The 19,403-nt window shown below is 47.6% G+C and overlaps 4 protein-coding genes and 1 pseudogene across 5 annotated transcripts; 2 read left to right on the top strand and 3 right to left on the bottom strand.

Moving 5' to 3' along the window:
• The first annotated feature begins 317 nt into the window (after window positions 1-317).
• LOC120679829 (pectinesterase inhibitor 28-like) lies at window positions 318-1,236 on the top strand. Its single transcript, XM_039961496.1, has one exon. It carries the CDS (start codon window positions 399-401, stop codon window positions 1,059-1,061), a length of 663 nt encoding a protein of 220 aa, XP_039817430.1. The 5' UTR covers window positions 318-398; the 3' UTR covers window positions 1,062-1,236.
• Window positions 1,237-3,033: 1,797 nt separating this feature from the next.
• LOC120677289 (pectinesterase inhibitor 28-like) lies at window positions 3,034-4,042 on the top strand. Its single transcript, XM_039958436.1, has one exon. The coding sequence runs from the start codon at window positions 3,147-3,149 to the stop codon at window positions 3,807-3,809; it is 663 nt and encodes a 220-aa protein (XP_039814370.1). The 5' UTR covers window positions 3,034-3,146; the 3' UTR covers window positions 3,810-4,042.
• A 1,951-nt stretch (window positions 4,043-5,993) lies between these two features.
• Window positions 5,994-8,820, bottom strand: LOC120678863 (protein mago nashi homolog 2-like). Its single transcript, XM_039960275.1, has 3 exons — window positions 8,487-8,820; window positions 8,192-8,368; window positions 5,994-6,338 (listed from the first exon to the last, which is right to left on the bottom strand). Exons 1-3 carry the CDS (start codon window positions 8,724-8,726, stop codon window positions 6,273-6,275), a joined length of 483 nt encoding a protein of 160 aa, XP_039816209.1. The 5' UTR covers window positions 8,727-8,820; the 3' UTR covers window positions 5,994-6,272.
• Window positions 8,821-9,377: 557 nt separating this feature from the next.
• LOC120678862 lies at window positions 9,378-11,836 on the bottom strand. Of its 2 annotated transcripts, XM_039960273.1 has the most exons (3): window positions 11,551-11,836; window positions 11,263-11,453; window positions 9,378-11,183 (listed from the first exon to the last, which is right to left on the bottom strand). In XM_039960273.1, the coding sequence occupies exons 2-3, from the start codon at window positions 11,443-11,445 to the stop codon at window positions 9,690-9,692; spliced, it is 1,677 nt and encodes a 558-aa protein (XP_039816207.1). In that variant the 5' UTR covers window positions 11,446-11,453; window positions 11,551-11,836; the 3' UTR covers window positions 9,378-9,689. The 2 variants fall into 2 exon arrangements, with proteins under 2 accessions (XP_039816207.1, XP_039816208.1); XM_039960274.1 differs by having other exon boundaries at window positions 11,263-11,836.
• A 1,650-nt stretch (window positions 11,837-13,486) lies between these two features.
• On the bottom strand, window positions 13,487-18,557 carry LOC120679172 (annotated as a pseudogene).
• Window positions 18,558-19,403: the final 846 nt, after the last annotated feature.

The raw sequence follows: 19,403 nt of genomic DNA, 5'->3' as shown, positions 1-19,403 counted from the left end.
AGCTTTTGACCACAAGAAACTCAGCTCCATTAATTAATAATTTGACCATTTCTACTGCCAGATAGTCGTCTATGGAACAGTCGAGATAGCTAGTAGTAACTCTAGATGTATACAGATTTTTGCCTAACACGCTAGTGTGTAACAGCCTATATGGTAGCTAGTTAAGCACTCAGAAATTAAACGTACACACGGCATGGCGGTCGTTGTGGACTCCTGCACTTAATCAGCTTGTTGCATCGGAGTCAACATTCAACAACGTTAGATCTCCTATAAAACTAACCCCATCACCCACCACTTTGCATCGTCCAAGACAAGCAGCGAACATCCTCACAGAAGAGCAAAACAGAAGCTCATCTCTCTTGCTTCACACAACAAGATCAGGGATCATCGATCTACCAATGGCTTCTCCCATGGCGACCACCACCAAGAATGCCCTGGTGCTCCTCCTCCTGGCGCTCCTCCCACTGGCAACACTGTCCTCCCGCGCCGGCCCTCCATCCACGCACAAAAGCCATGGCCCTAAGCACCCATCGCCTCCTCCTCCTTCACCACCGGCGGCACTAGCCGCGCTGGTGCGCACCACCTGCAACTCGACGGCATACTACGACCTGTGCGTGTCCACGCTGAGCGCCGACCCGTCCAGCGCCACGGCCGACGTGCGGGGCCTCTCGGCCATCGCCGTCTCGGCCGCCGCCGCCAACGCCTCGGGTGGCGCGGCCACGGCCGCCGCTCTGGCGGCCAACGTCGTCGCCAACGCCACGGCGGGGCCCTCCACCGCCGATGACGCCACCGTGCAGGCGCTGCTCCGCACCTGCGCCGCCAAGTACGGCCAGGCCCGGGACGCGTTGTCGGCGGCCAGGGGCTCCATCGCGGGGCAGGACTACGACTACGCGTCGGTGCAGGTGAGCGCCGCCGCCGAGTACCCGCAGGTGTGCAGGGTGCTGTTCCAGCGGCAGAGGCCCGGCGCCTACCCGGCGGAGCTGGCGGCCAGGGAGGAGGCGCTCCGGCAGCTTTGCACCGTGGCGCTAGACATCATCACGCTCCTCTCCAACAGCAGCTAGAAGCAAGCTAATAAGATCCATTCCCATGCATATCCTGTCCGTCATGTTAAGTAGTGATACCGATCTTATATCTTAATTACTATTTTACTTGATTCATTCATGTACAAGTTAACAAGATACTCGATACATGTAAAGGTTGCGTGTAATGACACAGGTATCATGTTTACGATTTTGGTGTTATATATGTATGACGTTTGGGACATGATGATCGATTTAGTTCCCCGATAAGTATATATTTGACACTCGTCTTATTCAAAAAAATTTATGCAAATATAGTCAAATTTAAATCATTTTAGAAGAAATTTTATTAATAAAGTAAGACACAACAAAAGAAATAAGTGGTTAAATATGGGGTATAAAAGTTAAATGAATTATAATTTGGAACGGAAGGAGCAATATTTATCCCCTGCTATCACTCTTTGTTTCGTGTACATCGTATGAGGTACATTACTCTTCACGAGAAAAGATGAATATTTCTTAAATTAAAAAATTGATTACTTCGCTCTAAAATTGTAATACATTTTTCTATTGCAAAACATGCATGCGTTGACATACATGCACACACAAATACACTAACATGTGCTGGTTATGCCTTACTAGGTTCTAAAACTCCTCTCCTCTTCTATACTCATATGCATCCATATTATAAATACACCTGCATAACAACCTTTTGTTTGGAAGGAAGATGGTTAATGACCACAGCAAGCCCCATAGATCTTACTCTATGTATTGTGTAAACTATGTATTTACAAAACCCAAAATAACTTATAATTTAGAACGTAGTTGCGAGATGCAGGGGTCATGAAGAATACCGTACCCACCCCTAAAAATACGTTTCTACCCGTCCCTAAAAATTTTTTTTCCGTAGCTGTGGTAGTATTTACTTAATGGAAACATATCATGTGCAAACTATAACCTCTCCGTGTAAACCGTGCAAACTCCAATCTGGACCACCGGATCAACATCTAGGGGGAGTGGAAAGGGGGATTTGCAAAAGTGTGATTACCCTATTCAAAGGCGGGCGGTTAATTGTAAAATTACTCAATCCTCCCATGCCCCTTGGATGTTAACCCAGTGGCTCAGATTGGAGTTTGCACGGTTTGCACGGAGAGGTTGGTTTGCACCTGATACACTAGCATGCATGCGCTGACATACATGCACACATAAATACACTAACATGTGCTTGTTATGCCTTACTTGGTTCTAAAACTCCTCTGCTCTTCTGCACTCATATGCATCCATAATATATATACACCTGCATAACAACCTTTTGTTTGGAAGGAAGAGGGTGAATGACCACTGCAAGCCCCATAGATCCTACTCCATGTATTATAAAAACTATGTATTTACAAATGCCAAAATGACTTATAATTTAGAACGTAGCTACGAGCCTACGAGAAGCAGGAGTGAGTACCACTCCCACCCTTGAAATTACGTTTCTACCCATTCCTAAAAATCATTTTCGTAATATAGTAATAACTTAATTATATAGTCTTAAGGTTTTCTAATCTTGGGCTGTTTTCATCTCTCATCATTTATTGAGTCCTCATCTTATGAATTAAGGTCCATATATGTGGGTGCTCATCTCTCGTCATTCCTCATCTTTTGCACCACCTAACAGAACTGAAGTACCCACCGGCCGTGTGTCCAGGGAAAACGCGGGAATGAACCGGCACGCAGCTTGAGTAGAGCGAGGAAACTTCTTGGTTTCTGTTGCCGGAGTCCAGGAAACATCCAGATGGATGATGGATTTTGCCTAACAAGCTAGTTAGTGTATGTAACACAGCCTATATAGGATATGGTTGCTAGTTACTTGAGCACTGAGTTTGCAAATGTGGAAAGTATACACGTTATTACGTATAGTGGTCGTGGTGGATTCCTCCACTTGTGTGGTTGTGTGAGAGTCAACATTGACAGGCAACACTGATGCTCGCGTCGCGACTGCTTCCTCCTATAAAACCCTCTGCCATATATCCTTCCCAGCAGGTAGCAATAGCCAAGAGCTAAGCGAAGCACAAGCTTCATCTCCCTCCTCACAAGTCACAACTAACTAGACCAAGCTCACAACAATCACGATCTCTAGCAATGGCGACCACCACCAAGAACGCCCTGGTGCTCCTCCTCCTGGCGCTCCTCCCCCTCGCCGCCCTCTCCTCCCGCGCCGGCCCATCCGCGCACAAAAGCCACGGCCACGGCCACGGCCACGGGCCCAAGCACGCGCACCCATCGCCTCCTTCACCACTTCCTCCGGCCCCGGCCGCCGCGCCACCCGCGCTGGTACGCGCCACCTGCAACTCCACGGCCTACCCGGACCTGTGCGTGTCCGCGCTGGGCGCCGACCCGTCCAGCGCCACGGCCGACGTGCGCGGCCTCTCCGCCATCGCCGTCTCGGCCGCGGCCGCCAACGCCTCGGGCGGCGCCGCCGCGGCCGCCGCGCTGGCCAACGCCACCGCCCCGGAGGGCATCGGCACGGCCGCCGTGCAGGCGCTGCTCCGCACCTGCGCCGCCAAGTACGGCCAGGCCCGCGACGCGCTGGGCGCCGCCAGGGACTCCATCGCCGCGCAGGACTACGACTTCGCCTCCGTGCACGTCAGCGCCGCCGCCGAGTACCCGCAGGTGTGCAGGGCGCTGTTCCGGCGGCAGAGGCCCGGGCAGTACCCGGCGGAGCTGGCGGCCAGGGAGGAGGCGCTCAGGCAGCTCTGCTCCGTCGCGCTCGACATCATCGCGCTCCTCGCCAACAGCAGCTAGCTCATGGCTGATCCGCTGCACGCTCCAATCATCGTTCATTAACTTATTGGCTAGTGAGCCTACGTGTAATGACACGTATGTCGTCTCTGTGATTTTGGTAGCATAGCACTAGTGTACTGCACTTGTTAATCTTTGTACTGTCACATTCTGTCAGTGTCAGTTAACTACTTGAGAAGAAATGTTCTTATATATACATATGTTGAGGGTTAAAATTCAGTACAGATATGCTTTTTCTTTATTCACTTTGGTAGATGAAGAACTATGGGGTAGGCACTATCCCACTGGACTTGTTGTTCTTTCGTTGAACATGTGTAGTTGACAGAAACTAGCAGGAGGGTTCGTTTCCATAACTTGTACTGTCAACCTAACCCGGATTCAGAGATATTCTTGGTGGAAATACTGCAGTTATTTCTCTTCATTTCTTGTTTTTTCAAGTATTCAGCCTCTAAACCCGGGATTGCTAATGCACTGGAAAATTGGAAATATAGACTAGAAACAAAGAGACTTTTGTGGTCCAAAATGCTGGCATTACTATGGCTGATAGGTAGGTTTCAGAGGACAAAGAAAGGGTGGCCAGCAGGTAGAAGAAGAGAACATATGGAGATGGAATGGAAGGGAAAGGTGTGCACCTCAAGTTCAGTATCATTTTTTTTTTCCAAACCCCAAATCCACATCCATGGGGCAGCTAATGATTCATGTAACAAATCTCACAGCTAAAGTCCAGCCACATGAAAAAGGTCAGATTTGATGTCTCCAAGATATATAATGTAATTTTCAGAACAAAGGCAATTTATGTATGTCACAGGGTAGCAGGATTACAATCTTTTAGTGCCTAATAAAAGCATGTAAAAGTTATAGGTGGAGCATCTATACTGTAAGACATAGTATTGAATGTCTGTTGACTGGAGCACATGAGTATGGGCAAGTGCCGTGCCTTTGATCATGTTGCTATGTCGGGCAACTGCCTCAGTTGAAACAAATGGTCTTGGTGAAAACATACTATTGATTCTATCTCGGTGTTTTTACCCCCTGGCTTGAAGAAAACCTCTGTAAAGAGGGTAAATCCAAATGAAAGGCTATTGCATTTTGGAAAAGAGGGTTTGGTGGTCCAAAATTGTACGAGATCAAGATTAATAAGGCTGATTGGTAGGTTTCGGAGGAAAGAAAAGCAGGCAGACAGGGAAAAGAAGAGATCACATGGAGATGGAATGGAGATAAAAGGTGTATCTCAGCATCTTCTTTCCTGGACGCATTGTGTATGCTTTGGCTTTGGCTGAGCAGCCTGAGCTGACGATTCATTTATAATGGCTGACTTCGGGTATGGGATTTGAAGGAAAGAAGAAACAAGCTACCCCAACGCAATAGCGACAGTGCAGTGAGGTAACATGGGCTTGTCCTGCTAGCACGCCGATCCAGCAGCTCAAGAGGAAATAGACGGATAAAAGGCAAAGCAACAACCAACAAACAAGGAGGCATGTTTTGCATCAGTCAGGACTGTTGTTTCCCTTGGTTTTGGGGCACCTGGCACCGGGATTTCAGGCTTTCAGCTTCTTGTTTATCTTTTCGTTGTGCTTCCCTCGTTCAGTTTCAGCATTTTCAGCTCAAGAGGTAACATGGGCTTGTTTCCTCTCTTTCAACTTCAACATCTCGTTTTAACATCCTCTTTTGTGTTACCTCTCCCCTTAACCCGCCTGCCACCTCAGTTTTTCAGCTTACCTCGGTTCCCATATGGACAGGGAAAGAGTCTGAACATTTTCTTTAAACTTGAAATTGATACCCAGCTGCGCATGTAAAAGCATCTGAAAGTAGTAGCTTTCAGACTGGGCGAGGAATCCCCAAAAGGCAAAAGAAACAAAGCAAGCAGGCTACCTAATAGTGCACTGTTCTACTCCTGGGAAGAGGAAAGGGAAGAGATGCCACCCTTGGTCATTAAGCCGACAAGTCGCATCAGAATAAAGATTGAGTTCCAGCCACACACACACGCGCGCGCACACACACACTTCTCTTCAGATTGATGAATCCAGTCGTTTTTCAAAGCCAGCCCACTAGAGAAATCCACAGCACATTACCCTGTGATGGCAATTGGCTGGACTTGGAACACCACAGGTCGGAACCAGTTACTGTGCTGTGCCAACTTCCTCCCAGTGCTCCATAACCCAAGGTATGACAAACGACAGAAAAGTCTAGTGTGGCAAACGATTTTTAATAATTGACTGATAACAAAACAACAAAAACTCCACCCAACAGGAAACTGGAAAAAGAAACATAAATATCATCACTCGCAGTTTGCACAACCCAAATAGCAATCCCAGGCAAACTCTATGCTCCACTTCCACCCAGTGCTCCACAACCCGAGCGCATCGTCACAAACTAACTAGGAACTTACATGGTACATGGGTACATCGTCACAAATTAAACACTCGCAGTTTCGTAACACAGTTAAGAAACAGCATGGAATGGAGCTCAGGACTGAATTGGTTTGATCTTGAAGTGGAGGTTGATGAGCGAAAACACAAAACACTTCAGATCCTGCAGACAAAAACATCGGGAGGAACAAGTTAGTAATACATCTCATTTACAGCACCATGTCCTGTGCACAACAAAATAATATCAAGGCCTTTATTTCTTGCAAAAAGGTACAAGTTTTCATAGATATTTAAACCAGACAGTCAAGATTGGCTAACACATCCAGAACATTGCACGCTCATTGACCATGTTCAAACTACATGCCCACGACAATGATCCAGAATTTAATGTACTCAAACATGAAAATGATCACTAAGGTAGCCCAACAGAAGTTTATGGATGTACTTATATAATCGTATCAACGCCAGAGCAGAGTAGTAAAAATAAAAATGCAGATAACCAGTGAGCAACATACGAGGAACAATACAGACATAACAAAAAATTATCTTTGTACCCACCTCAGAGTTCTAAGTCCACTACATATCTTGCCAATTTCAGATGCAATACAGACATAACAAATATTTATCTTTGTACCCACCTTAGAGTTCTAAGACCACTACATATCTTACTGCCAATTTCAGATGCAACTAACCAACTGTCAGTTTATTGAACCTAAAATATTCCACAAAGCAAGTACCAAGATGCAAATAATGCTTCAGCTATTAGGAGCTCAAACAGGTTACAGGTCCACGGTGTTAAACTCATAGCATCTGAGTGAATTTCAAGAAAATAGAATAACTATCAGCTCTACAATGATACAATCCAGAATTTATCATGCAGTCAACCATGAAAATCCTCACTAAAAAACCAACAAAACATTTAAAGTTGTACTCATATAATCACAGCAACGTTTGGCATTGTTAAAGAGAGTCATTAAATAATAAACACATACGACTAGTGAAGAACATAACACGATCATCAACAGAGCCATAATGATTTTTTGTTCTTATTTTTGCTACCTAACTCACAGGCAAATTTCAGATACACCAAACCAACCCAGCTGCTGTTTACCAACCTGAAACTATTTCCTGAAAATAGTACTGAAGTGCAAAAGATGCTCAACTGTAAGAGCTCAACAATTCTAGAGTATGAAAATCAGAATATCAGGGAAAACTTTAAAGAACCAGCAATCATCTATCAACTCTACAGACTCACACAATAATCTTTCTCAGACATCTAACTGGATTGTTAGGCCAGGAATGTAAAGTTGTTAAGTTTTGGAAGGGCAGTCGGTACTAGAAAAAGGCATAAACCATTGTTCGTCTTTTCCCCTGCATCCAGTTTGAACTTACACGATCCCAGGTAGTGACTGACAACCAGGGGACATTATCCAGAGCAGATATATAGCTTCTCAATAATGACAGTTATCTCAATGCTACCAAAGAACCAAAGTACAACTATAGGATCTCTTGTTCAACATTTGCCTGTTCCTGTTCAACATTTACATTCTACAGATTTCTTCCATTAGTATAAGACTATTATTTCAGTGCTTTAAGGTGCAACATTTTCCTCCAAAGAAATAACAGTATTGGAGTCGCTGCTTATCTAATTGAAACTTGATTTAAGCACTCTTTTTGTGCTCACAAGTCACCAGTTATTAAAACAAAATATGAACTTACCCCAATTAACATTAGCTGGTCAGCAACTAATCAGTTGAATTAAGGAGTACCACTATAACAATGCCCATAACAAGGTTCCCAAGTCTGTACTGTACCAAATATGAACCTAATGCTGAGCTAAGCTACAATGCCACATCAAGGTCCTACTAATTCTGCAAGTTATCAATAGTTGAAGCCACACAAGAATTTAGCTCAGAGTGATTATTGCCAGTCACTGTAGTCACCAAAATTGTGTAGGGCCGCACCAAACGAACAATATAGGCAGCTGTGGGAGGAATGTGGGGGTTGAGGGCAAACCTGGACGAGGTAGTAGAAGATCCGGAGGCCCTCCGGGTCCTTGCTGGACTGGACATCGACGAGGGAGCCGATCTTGGAGGTGGTGAAGGAGATGTGCTCGTTGCCCATGACGATCTCGAGCTCCTGCCGGCCGATGCGGTCGGGCTCCGGCCAGTTGCTGTCGTCCTCCTTCATAATCTGCGGCGGGGACGAAGCAAGGAAGCAATGAAATCAAATCTGCAAACCCTAGCTAGGTTTTGCCTCCACAGATTTCCGAACGCCCAAGGATAGGATAAAAGGAGGGATGGGCGCTCACATCGGACTCCTGGATGATCCTCCTGGCCTCGCGGAGCACGGAGGGGGAGACGAAGACCTCCTTGCGGATCATGGTGTCGTTCTTGTAGTTGGAGTTGTTGGCGTAGCGGAGCTTGCCGTCGGGGCGGAACTCGAACTCGAGGAACTCGTGCCCGAACTTGCCCTTGTGCCCCACGTAGTACCGCAGGTAGAACTCGCCGTCGCCCGCGGCGCCGCCGTTGTCGCCGCCGCCCGCCGCCATCGATTTTTTTTCTCTCTCCCTTCTCGGTGAGTGGATTGGGGTTTTGAAGGGGGTTGGCCGCCGCAAACCAGACGTGCTGGCCTCCTCTTCTCTTCCTCCTGGGTCGGCCGCCAACTCAAAGGACTCTTCTGCGAATATCCATCGGGGCGCTTTCGATCCGGGCCGTACCTCTTCATCTAACGGATGAAATTATTTGCATGTATGCCCCCGGTTTGGATGGTGGCTATTAAACGCGATCCAAATTTTTTGCAATTCGCCCCCTAATTTGGGTACAGGCAGTGTATATGCAATGTTTCAGGTGAGACTCGATTGTTCTAATTTCTAACTATTTAAAAAAAAAGACTCGGTTCTTCCTTTTGCTGTTGCAATCTTTGGCAACTTGGCGTTGAGGCGTCCAAATTTTTTCAGTCAAATTGTTCCACAAATTTGCAAATCACCAAATAGAATAATTATTGTGCAAAGACAGATAGCAGAGCAAACTTACTCTGCAGGTTTCAGGAAAGAGCATTTCCTCTTCCTGCAGGATTGCAATCTGCTTCTGACACACAATTAACAAGGAATCAATCAGCTGCCAATTTCATACACACCATTTTCACATTTGGACTCTAGGAGTGGATGGAAGCTTGCTTAATCTATATACTGTAATATCAATTCTGTTGCAGACATGCAGTTTTCCACAAACCGCGATGAATAGCATGGGTGTAGGAAATTGCTGGAAATGTGGATTCAGAACAAGGATTTCTTCAGTGAGATACATCATTGCTGCCTACTCTACTGCAAGCTTATACATGTTTGATGTAAAGTTTTTCCCCCTCTTTGTTTTGGAAAATGGCAAAAATTGCCTCTTTGTAGAACCAAATCAATCTGAACTAATTGTTCAGCCTCAATTCAAGTAGCTAACTAGCAATACAGGTTCAACAGGATCTGAATTCGATAGCAATAAATGATCAATCTGCTACAAGCCTATAGCTGCACAGTTTGGGAAACTCTGGGTCGCTTGGAGGCCCCCATGAGCTCAACCAGTGACGGCAGGGGCCGCGGCACCGACACGTTCATCGATCTGTACAGCCGTCTCAGGTTCGCATTAAGGACGTTTGATGATCCAACAGTAGTTGAAGGATCGCTCGCCCTTTCAGAGCTCTTCCCGGTTTCTGATGTGGTTGTGTCATTCTCTGTTGCCTCCTTTTTTATTGTAGCTGAAACTGTGATGACATGCGCAGCTGAGATCTCTTTAGTCACTTGGATTCTGTTTTTACCTTCATTGATCACCTTATTATGCCTGCAAATTTCCCGCAAATCAGCATGGCCACTCAGATTCTCTTCTTGGGCTTCCACCAATTCAGCTTCCCCTTTCCCTTTGTCATCCATACACTGTTCAGGCTCTGCACACAAACTCAGCTCTTTCCTTCCATTTTCAGTCAGATCAACTACTTCAACTCCATCATCAGGCTTCCTGTCCTTCAACAGCTCAGATTCAGAGACTGAACTCTGCTCCTTTGTTGCAACTTCAGTTAAATCGATTAATGCAACACTCTCATCAGGCTTGCTATTGTTACACAGCCCAATTTCAGTAACAGGGTCCTTGGCTTCATGTTCAACGTTATCAATCATCTCAACACTCTGATACTCATGTTCCCTCATTTCAGATTCGTGCAGCACTAATCCAAACCTTGCGCTTCCGAATAGCGTCACAGGCGGCTCAACTCTGATCTCAAAATCAAGCATCGTTGGTTCTGCAGCCTCAACCTGATTGTCATCATCAGGGCCACGCTCAGCAGTACAAGAACTGAACTCTTCCTCGCTCTTCCCGACAGCTTCTACCGTCAGTGCAGCCTGTGTTTTGCCCGTAACAGTAGCCACCCCATCAGGTATCCCGAGCAACTTCCTGATGGGATCATCAGGACCAAACCGGGACAGGGAGCAGTTCTTCTTGACATAGCTCAGATCCATTGCCATGCACGGAGGCGTCGTCGAGACAACCCATTTGGGCTTGAGGATCCCCAGCGCCTGCTCCAGCTCCTCCCTGGAGGAGTGCATCGACAGGCAGACATGCCAGACCCCAAACTCATCCCGCATCGGCTCTGTCAGCACCGGCTTCCGCTCTGTCGACCCATCCGGTGGCTCGTAGTACGCGTACCACTGCGAGGACGGCCTGATGATCAGGGGCTCCGGCTGCTGCCTGGCGCGCGCCAGCGCGAGGATCTCAGTGGCCCGCTCCGATAGCCGCGGGAACGGGATCACGTGGAAGCGGGTGGAGGACGCGGCGTCGTCGGCGGCGAGGATCTCCGGCGCGACGTGCGTGAGCGTCTGGTGGCAATCTGAATTCCTCTCTCTGTCGACGTATATCCTGGACCCGAACGCCTTGGATACCTCGATGAGGACGTCCTCCTGGCCCAGCATGTCGCACACGAGGTAGACCACCGGCGCGTTCGGGTGCTTCCAGATGCAATTGATCACCTGCAATCAGAAAGGGAACAGCAACTGGTGAGAAATTCAGATGATAGGAGCTCGAAATCCAATCGGGCCGCGATTTGACCTGGCGGATGGAGTCCTCCTTGGCGGGGAACTGCAGGGGGCACCGCGCGAAGGTGCAGTCGAGGAAGAGGCAGTCGACGCGGCGGGCGAGGAGGGGCATGAGGGCGCTGAGGCAGTCGCGCGTGAGGCGGCAATCGCCGGTGTGCAGCAGGACGGCGCCGAAGGGGCCCTCGAACAGGAACATCACGGCGCCTGCTAGGAGCCACGACGAGGTCGGTTACCAGGCGGGCAGCCATCCGAATCGGCGAGGGAGAAGAAGGAGGAGGAGGAGGAGGGGAGGCGCGCGGACCTGGGCAGTGGTTGGCGTCGAAGGCGGTGACGGTGAAGTCGCCGTCGGGGTCGGGGACGCGCAGCGGCGGCGCGCCCGCCTCCAGCTCGACGAACGCGGCGCGGTCGAGGTGGGGGAAGATGCGGAGGGCGATGAGGACGGTGAGGCGGGAGCAGGGTTCACGTATCCGACCGGTGACCGGTAACCGCCGGCCTCCGGTTCCGGTATACCGGTCCGGTTTGGCCGGTTACCGGTCGGAACCGGTGGAATTCAAATTTGAATTCAAACTTCCCCGTTCAACCGGTTCCGATCGGTATGCCGGTCGGTTAGACCGGTATACCGGCCGGTTTGGCCGGTATACCGGCTGGTTTGGATGGTAACCGGCCGGTTTGACTGGTACAGGTCAAATTCAAATTTTTTTTCTTTTTTTGTTTAAATTCAAATGCCCACAAAGTATACTAAATAAATGTTTGTACAACATATTTTAGTCTAAATGAACCCTCCAACTCTTTTTTATACTACTTTTACATTGTATTTGTATACTTTCGTATGCACGTTTTTTTATTTAACTTATAAATTCCGCAAACCATACTAAATGAACGAATTTTTGAGAAAATTTGACACCATTAGATTCATCACACCTTGAAATATTTTTAGGAATTTTTTGAGAATTTTTCATTTTTTTGAATTCAAATTCAAAATTTGAATTTGGACCGGTTGGGAACCGGTCGGAACCGGAACCGGTCCGGACCGGTTTGACCGGTTACCGGTCAAACCGGACCGGTTCCCACCGGTAAGGTTAACCATGGGCGGGAGGCGTAGACGGGGGAGGAGGCGGAGGTGGCGGCGATGCCGGCGAGGTGGTCCCGGTGGGCGTGGGTGAGGAAGCGGTGGCGCTTCAGCGACGACGCCGGGGTCCAGGTGTCCACCGCGAACGGCAGACCCCGGGGCATCTCGATCGGCATCTCGTCGCCGTCGTGGTCGGCAGCGGCAGCGCCCTCTCCACGGATTGGCGCCGCCGTCGCCCAAATCTGCTGGTGTTTGGAGAGGAGGGCGGGAGTTTTTTCTTTTTCAGCGGGCGGGAGACCCCTTCCGGTCTGTATTCTTTTTTTTTTAAAAAAAAAAGGTTTAAGCGGGCTGGGATTGTGGGCTGGGCCTTTTCTCTGGGCTTATTAGGCTATCTCCAACAATGGAATGCATATTTGAGTATCCATTTGTACGAATGCCTTCTCTGTGTCCGTGGATTGCGGCATGCAAATATTATGAACTCCAACGGAAGACGCAAACGGAGAGGCAAACGAGGGAGACGGTTGGTTGGCGGGCTTTTACTAGGGGCAAGTGTATTTTCCCGCGCTCGGGCGCATTTACCGAGGCGCGGTCGTTGCTCTGGAGGCCGATGCGTCGAGGAGAGAGGGTACTCATTTTTGCGTCGTCTCTCTCCTCCAACGCAAAATGGATCCCTCATATACATCCTCTGTTGGAGGCTGATGCATACTGCTACAATATGTTTCGAGAGGCATTTTTGCCTTTGCATTCCCGTATGCGTCCGCTGTTGGAGATAGCCCAGCCGCGCGCACGCTTCGCCTCTTTGCCTGTCTTTTCTTTCTTCAGATCCAAGAAAGGAGGGGAGAGACGAGAGAGAGAGAGGGACAAGGAGCAGGCCGCGGCGGCATCGATGGGCGGTCAAGAGCCATGGCGAAGGGGGAGGCGGCGGCGGCGCGGCGATCCAGCTGCTGCGGCGGCGGGCCGTCTGGATCCCTTGGTGTACTTCGAGTGCCCCACATGCACGCTCAAGAAGAAGACCTTCGTGAGGAAGCACACGGAGGAGTGCCAGATCGCTCAGAAGAAGAGGCAGGAGTTCGAGGCGGCGCGTGCGGCCCAGCGCCAACAGAAGGCCGCCGCCCACAAGAAGCCTAAGAAGAAGTGGTGATGCGATTCCGGTTTGCTCGTCTAGAGATCCAGAGAATTTAGCTAGTCTTCATAGTATCGCTTTACTTGTATCGTTGATCGAACACTTGTGGAAGCACTCAGTTCTTGCGATCCAGCACAGATGTGCACACCAGACATTTCCGTTTAGAGCACAGAGCTCATCAAATTGAGACTTCGATCTATGGTTGTGGTGGATATTCTGCTATTTTACCCTTTTTTGCCTTACAATATCAATCTGGTGTTCGGTAATAGTTCCAGTGATCCTTCTAGTATTGATTTTCTTCCCTTGAGATTCGTCCACAGAGATGGTGCTCACACCTGCAAAAGTGTTTGCTGTTCACAAATGCAAATATATATGATGTGAGATGTATTTATATATGGTTTCTAGAATCCGATCATCTCTAACTATCTATCCTGTGTGCAGATTAATTGCAATGGGAAAATATATATTGTGTATATATGATGCATTTGTACAAGAACCTGTAAACATTTAAGTTTCATATTACCTATATTTCTTATCGGTCCAGTAACTAAGCGAATGCATTATTGGCAACTTTGTCTGTTCTTGGAAACCCAGGGGTTGAATAAATCATTGAACCTGGTAGGGATCAAATCAATGACGGGACGAGTGATTCAGAAGAACAGAGAAAGGTGGGTACCCTCTCTCTTGCATTTCTATGGATTCACACACGCACAATTTCTTTGTACCTTAGGTTCTAAAAGTTCTAATGTATACTTCTCTCAATAAAGAGGTGTGAGAGATGTTGTGCAAGACACCGAGAAAAAATGACCAAAATGTCAGCAGACTTGATGATGTGAGTGTCTCTGCTGCGGAATGGAAGCTTTGCCTGCTAATGTAAGCAATTGATTGCACACTGATTGAGACATTCTAATGGCATTCTGACAACTATATTGTGGTGTCTTTTCAAGTAAACTTTGATACATGAGCTGTCATTATTGTGTACCACTAGTATTTCAGTTTATTCTTTAGCTTGGCACCTTCTTAACTCTAGAAAGGTATTATATGACAAATGATGAGATAAGTTCGTATTTATTGGAGGCCTTCTATGCTGGGATGGCAGTTTGCATGTTTGAACTCGGAAATATATTCAGGGTTTTGCTAATTATATGTCAGCAGATTTTTTGAAAAGAATCTGTCAAAGTTTGGACCATTTGATCGCATCTACAAACTGCTGATTGATTTGATCGCATCTACAAACTGCTGATTGATTTTGATCTATTATTCTGATGATAGTTCATTATACTACTTGTGATTTCTAGCTACACAAAAGTTCTTATGGTTTATGAAATGGTTCCCCCAATCTGTCCACCTATATATCCTGGTTCCTTTGCTCAGGCTATTCCAACTCATGATGTCACATGTTTTTTTCTTATTCTTGCTTTGTTTGTTTTTGACTGATCGTAGATGCCATATAGAATTAATTATTTTGGAGAGTGGAAATAGCTCTGTAGAGAAATTATTGTGAGATTGGAGTCGTTATCAGATAGCCAAACCAGCATGTATCTGGTTGTATTTGGCCTTGTCCTATATATGTAAGTTGAATTGTAAAGCTGCAGGTTGCATAAAAATTGACCACACAAATATATAGGAAAGAGGAAAGTACTGCTCAATTTCATTAGATTTTTTATGTAGGTGGTTTGCCTTTTTCCCTGTAGTTCTTTTTTGCATGATATGCTATCATTTAGTGTTAGGAGTCTTATTATACCAGTTGTTGGTTAAAATTTGTGCTGTGAATTTTGTGTATTTTACTCTTTTTTTAGTTCTTGAAGCTCCAACGCCACTTTGATAATTGTACCAAATTGTCATATTATTTCATATTATATTCGCCCCTCCAATTGGACCTCTGCTCCGCTGATTCGCCCCTCCGATTGGACCTCCGCTCCGCCGATTCACCCCTCTGATTGGACCTCCACCCGTCGATCCACACAAGTGTAAGCCAATTAAATTGCATTTTGTAATTATATGTTGTTGATTTGTTAATCTATTCTCTAATTAGTTCTATCTTTGCTGTACCCGACTCTAATTTATGGCTAATGCATTTTGTGTTTTTTATATCTTAGAATAGGTTGATCTGTTCTGAGTTCAGTGTTTTCACTGTTCAATTTTGTATTTTTGTATCAGATTTGCTCCAAGCTATTCATTGTTCACTCTAAGGAGGAGCAGCGTGCGCCGTCGCCCGTCGGGATTCCAGGCGCCGCGCGAGTCGAGGACGAGCAGCGGCGACGACCGACGAGCTCGACCGGCGGGGGCGAGTAGTGGCGACGACCTCCACCGGTGGGGACGAGCAGCAGCGTCGCCTGACCGGCGGGGACGAGCAGCAGGGAGGAGCTTGACCGGCAGGCCGAGCAAATGGCAGGCGGGACAGGGGAATCCTTGGCGGGCTGAGCAAATGCGCGTGCGGCCGCGCGCCGAGCGGGAAATCTTCGAGCGCTCGCCCGCGAGGTGATTTTTTCGCGCCTCCCTTGGCGCATCCGCCTAGTCGCGCGATTCGCCCGCTTCCGCGCTGCCTCGTCACCGCCGGACGCCTAGACGCTCGCCTAGGGCCAAAACGACGCGACGGGCTTCGCCTTGCGAGTAATCGCGCTAATCGCCGATTAATCGGCGCCTAGCCGAACTTGGATAGCAACCATTACTTTTTTGTTCTCCAAAATTGTGGTTGTGAAAATGAGGGTACTGGAATCTGAAAATGGATTTGGTGCTGGTGCCAAAATGTTGTCATTAGATTTTGGGCTATCATTGGACCCAGTTAGTAAAACTTGACAGATTTGTACACCTGAAATCTGTCCCTTTTTGTTTGCTCATGTGTCAGTATGTCATTTGTTAAAATATACAACAGATTTGGACAAAATGTGGATTATGGTGTTGGCGCCAAAATGTTATTGAATTCTGGGTTATTATTCGATCTGGTTAAGTAATGGCTCAGATTTGTATTACCTGAAATCTGTCCCTTTTTGTCTTGCTGACATGTCAGATTGTGATTTGTCAAAAAAATTAACAGATTTGGAGACAACAAATCTGTCGACAGACAGTTAGACAGTCCCATATATTTATTCACTTCATATGATTGCAGATTATGTGCTGAGCATGCATGCTGATGGATGACCAACTGATGCTATTCATTTCATTTTCAGTAGAGATATACCTCAAAGATGTCAAGCCCAGCGCGGAACATGGGATTATTGTCCTTGAGGTGTTCCACCAGGGCAACCTCATTGATCACTCACAGGCCCCCGGCTTGTGTTCACATGAACCACCTCCTTCTTCATGATGGCCAGCCTCTCAGGGTTTATGAGATGGTAAGTGGTCTTGTCCAGCACCGGATGCAGACTTATCTACCACAAGAGTATGTACAAATGCAAAATATATATGATGTGAGAAGTATTTATATATGGTAACTAGAATCCGATCATCTCTAACTATCTTGTGTGCAGATTAATTGCAATGGAAATATATATATTGTGTATATATGATGCATATGGATCGATTAGACTGACCACATCAGCCTCCCTGAGGACATTTCCATGATGGCCCTCTTCCAGGTGACAGGCTGCTCACCGTTGGTTTTGAGGAACTGCCCAAATGGTGGAACAATGCAAGGCAATTAATTAAGCAGACTAAATATATGCAGCAACATAATGCGATGGCAGCTACTTTCCGCGACAATTATCTTATCCAGGTGGTGGTATTGATCAGTATATAATTGCTTGTTGCTTACCTGTGACAAAATTCTGGTAGAGGTTGTAGTAGATGAGGTTCATCTTGAAGCCCTCGATCATCATGTGTGCATATGCGTAGACGATGCAACCAGCTCCGATGACTCCAACAGTCTGCCCCTTGAGCAGGTTGCCCACGAACCTGCATATAGGCACCTATTTGTTCAGTAATCTGCAGCATGTACTAGCTAGCTAGTATGATGATCATGATGAATGGCAATGGACGATACTGACAGGTGCGAGAGGGAGGCGGCGAGGTCAGCCGTGGTCTTCTGGGTGGCGGGGACACCCTGCATATCTCATTTGGTTTTGGTTTTGGTTTCATCATCAGTCAGTAAGCAATTGATGCCTCAGGCATGCATGTTCCAACTTCCAACAGCGAGCGATGTGTTTGCCTAATACAATCTATCTATCTAGAGAAGGTATGAGGAGTAAGCTAATAATCTGAAATCACAAAATAAAGCTGCATGCTGCCTAGGGCGGCTTAATGGCTATTCAGAATTTCAGATTACTCACATCGGCAACAAACAACCTAATAATGTCATGTCAGCGATGACTGGTGGATAGATCCGCCAACCCATCCAACATGTAGGGCAAAACAAGAGATGAGAAAACACGCCAACAGATCTGTGGATACAGCAGAGTCGACCGACCGTTATACCTGATGATGAAGGAAGAAATAGGACAGGGAAGCAGAGCAGAGCAGAGCAGTAGGGCCAGGCCGCCAAGCATGGATGGATCTGATCTGCAAGCTGGTGCTGTGTCCAGGGGAGGGAGGCTCGGATGGATGGATTTCTCCCATCCCATGGACGACCTCACTCACCTCGTCGGGGGAGGCAGAAGCAAGCAGATGCAGAGCCCCGGCCCCTGCCCTGTCCTGTCCTGTCCTGTCCTGTCCTGTCCTCCATGAGGCAGCCCCCTTGAGGTAGCGATGGAAATCGATGATGAAGCCATGAAGATGGAAGGAGGGGGGTGGGGAATTGCTTGTCGAATTGATAGATAGATACCAGAGGTTAGGCCCGTTAGGGAGAGGAGAAGTCCAACCAAGAAGAGAGAAGAGATCGAGGGATGGGCAGCCCTTTGTGATAATAATATAATAATAACCTAAACCTACAGCTACAGTACACGATATGATTATTTATACTATATTGTATCCATCCGTCCATCCAGCAAACGAAAATAAAAATCGCCTGGAATGGACTGGATGGCCGGAATTCATTCATCAACCAGCAAACAATGCAGATGCAAAAAAATCGCCTGCAGGCGGCGGAAACGGAATAATCCTGCAGGGACGGCTCGGGTAGTGTAGATAGGGATAGTTGGATACAAACAGGGGCTGTGCCGGGTCAAACAAACGCTCGCGTCGCGTGCGTTCCACAAGTGCAGGATCGGATCTCGCCCAGCTCGTGTCAATAAACAATTTCTGATCGAGTTCATCACCCCTTTTTTTTAGATATACATCATCCTACATCTGGGAGGTAGGATTACGCCCACAGGCGGGGAAAGGAGCCAGTTATGTCTGCTCCTGTCGTCATCCTCGTCCAGTGGTGTGCATCCTCTTTAAACATACATACGTCCCTCGTCAACAATCTCAGCTGATTGAAACTAAGATTTGATGGCTGCAATCTCATCATCACCTGGGTATGCATGTCCTCCGCGGGACTGTCTCACTAGAGTCTGGTTGAGAAAATTGATGCAACCAACCAATCACGAATCACGCCCTATGTTCCGCGAGCACAAGCGATAGGTATTTACCCTATAAAAAGAGTATTCCATCCTGATTATAAAGAAATCTCATCTATATATAGTTCTCCTGCACTCATTTATACTCTATATCAACTGACAGCCTATAAGGCCCACAAGTCATATTTATTTTACCTACTCGAGCCCTCTCTCTCCTGGACCCTCCCTCTCCTCAGCTCTCCCTCCTTCCCCATCCATCCATCCTCCCTCGCCAGACTCAAGCGCTGCCAGCCCTCCGCCTCTCCCTCCCTCGTCAGCCCTCCGCTCTCCTCCCTCGCCAGATTCGGCGTGCGGTGGCCGAATCGGGGGCACGGAACGACGCGCGGCTGATGCTCTATCCACCTTCCTCTGGTGAGGCCCACGGCAAGGCCCCATCGAGTGCGGGCGGCCAGGCTGCATCAGGTGGCGGCAGCGGCCAAATCTGCTCCTCTCTTCGGCCTCCGCCGCCGGCCACCTCCTCCTCCGAC

This window comes from Panicum virgatum, chromosome 6N (assembly GCF_016808335.1).
Source record: "Panicum virgatum strain AP13 chromosome 6N, P.virgatum_v5, whole genome shotgun sequence".
In the NCBI taxonomy this organism is placed as follows: Eukaryota; Viridiplantae; Streptophyta; class Magnoliopsida; order Poales; family Poaceae; genus Panicum; species Panicum virgatum.
This window is presented reverse-complemented; position numbering and strand designations above follow the sequence as displayed.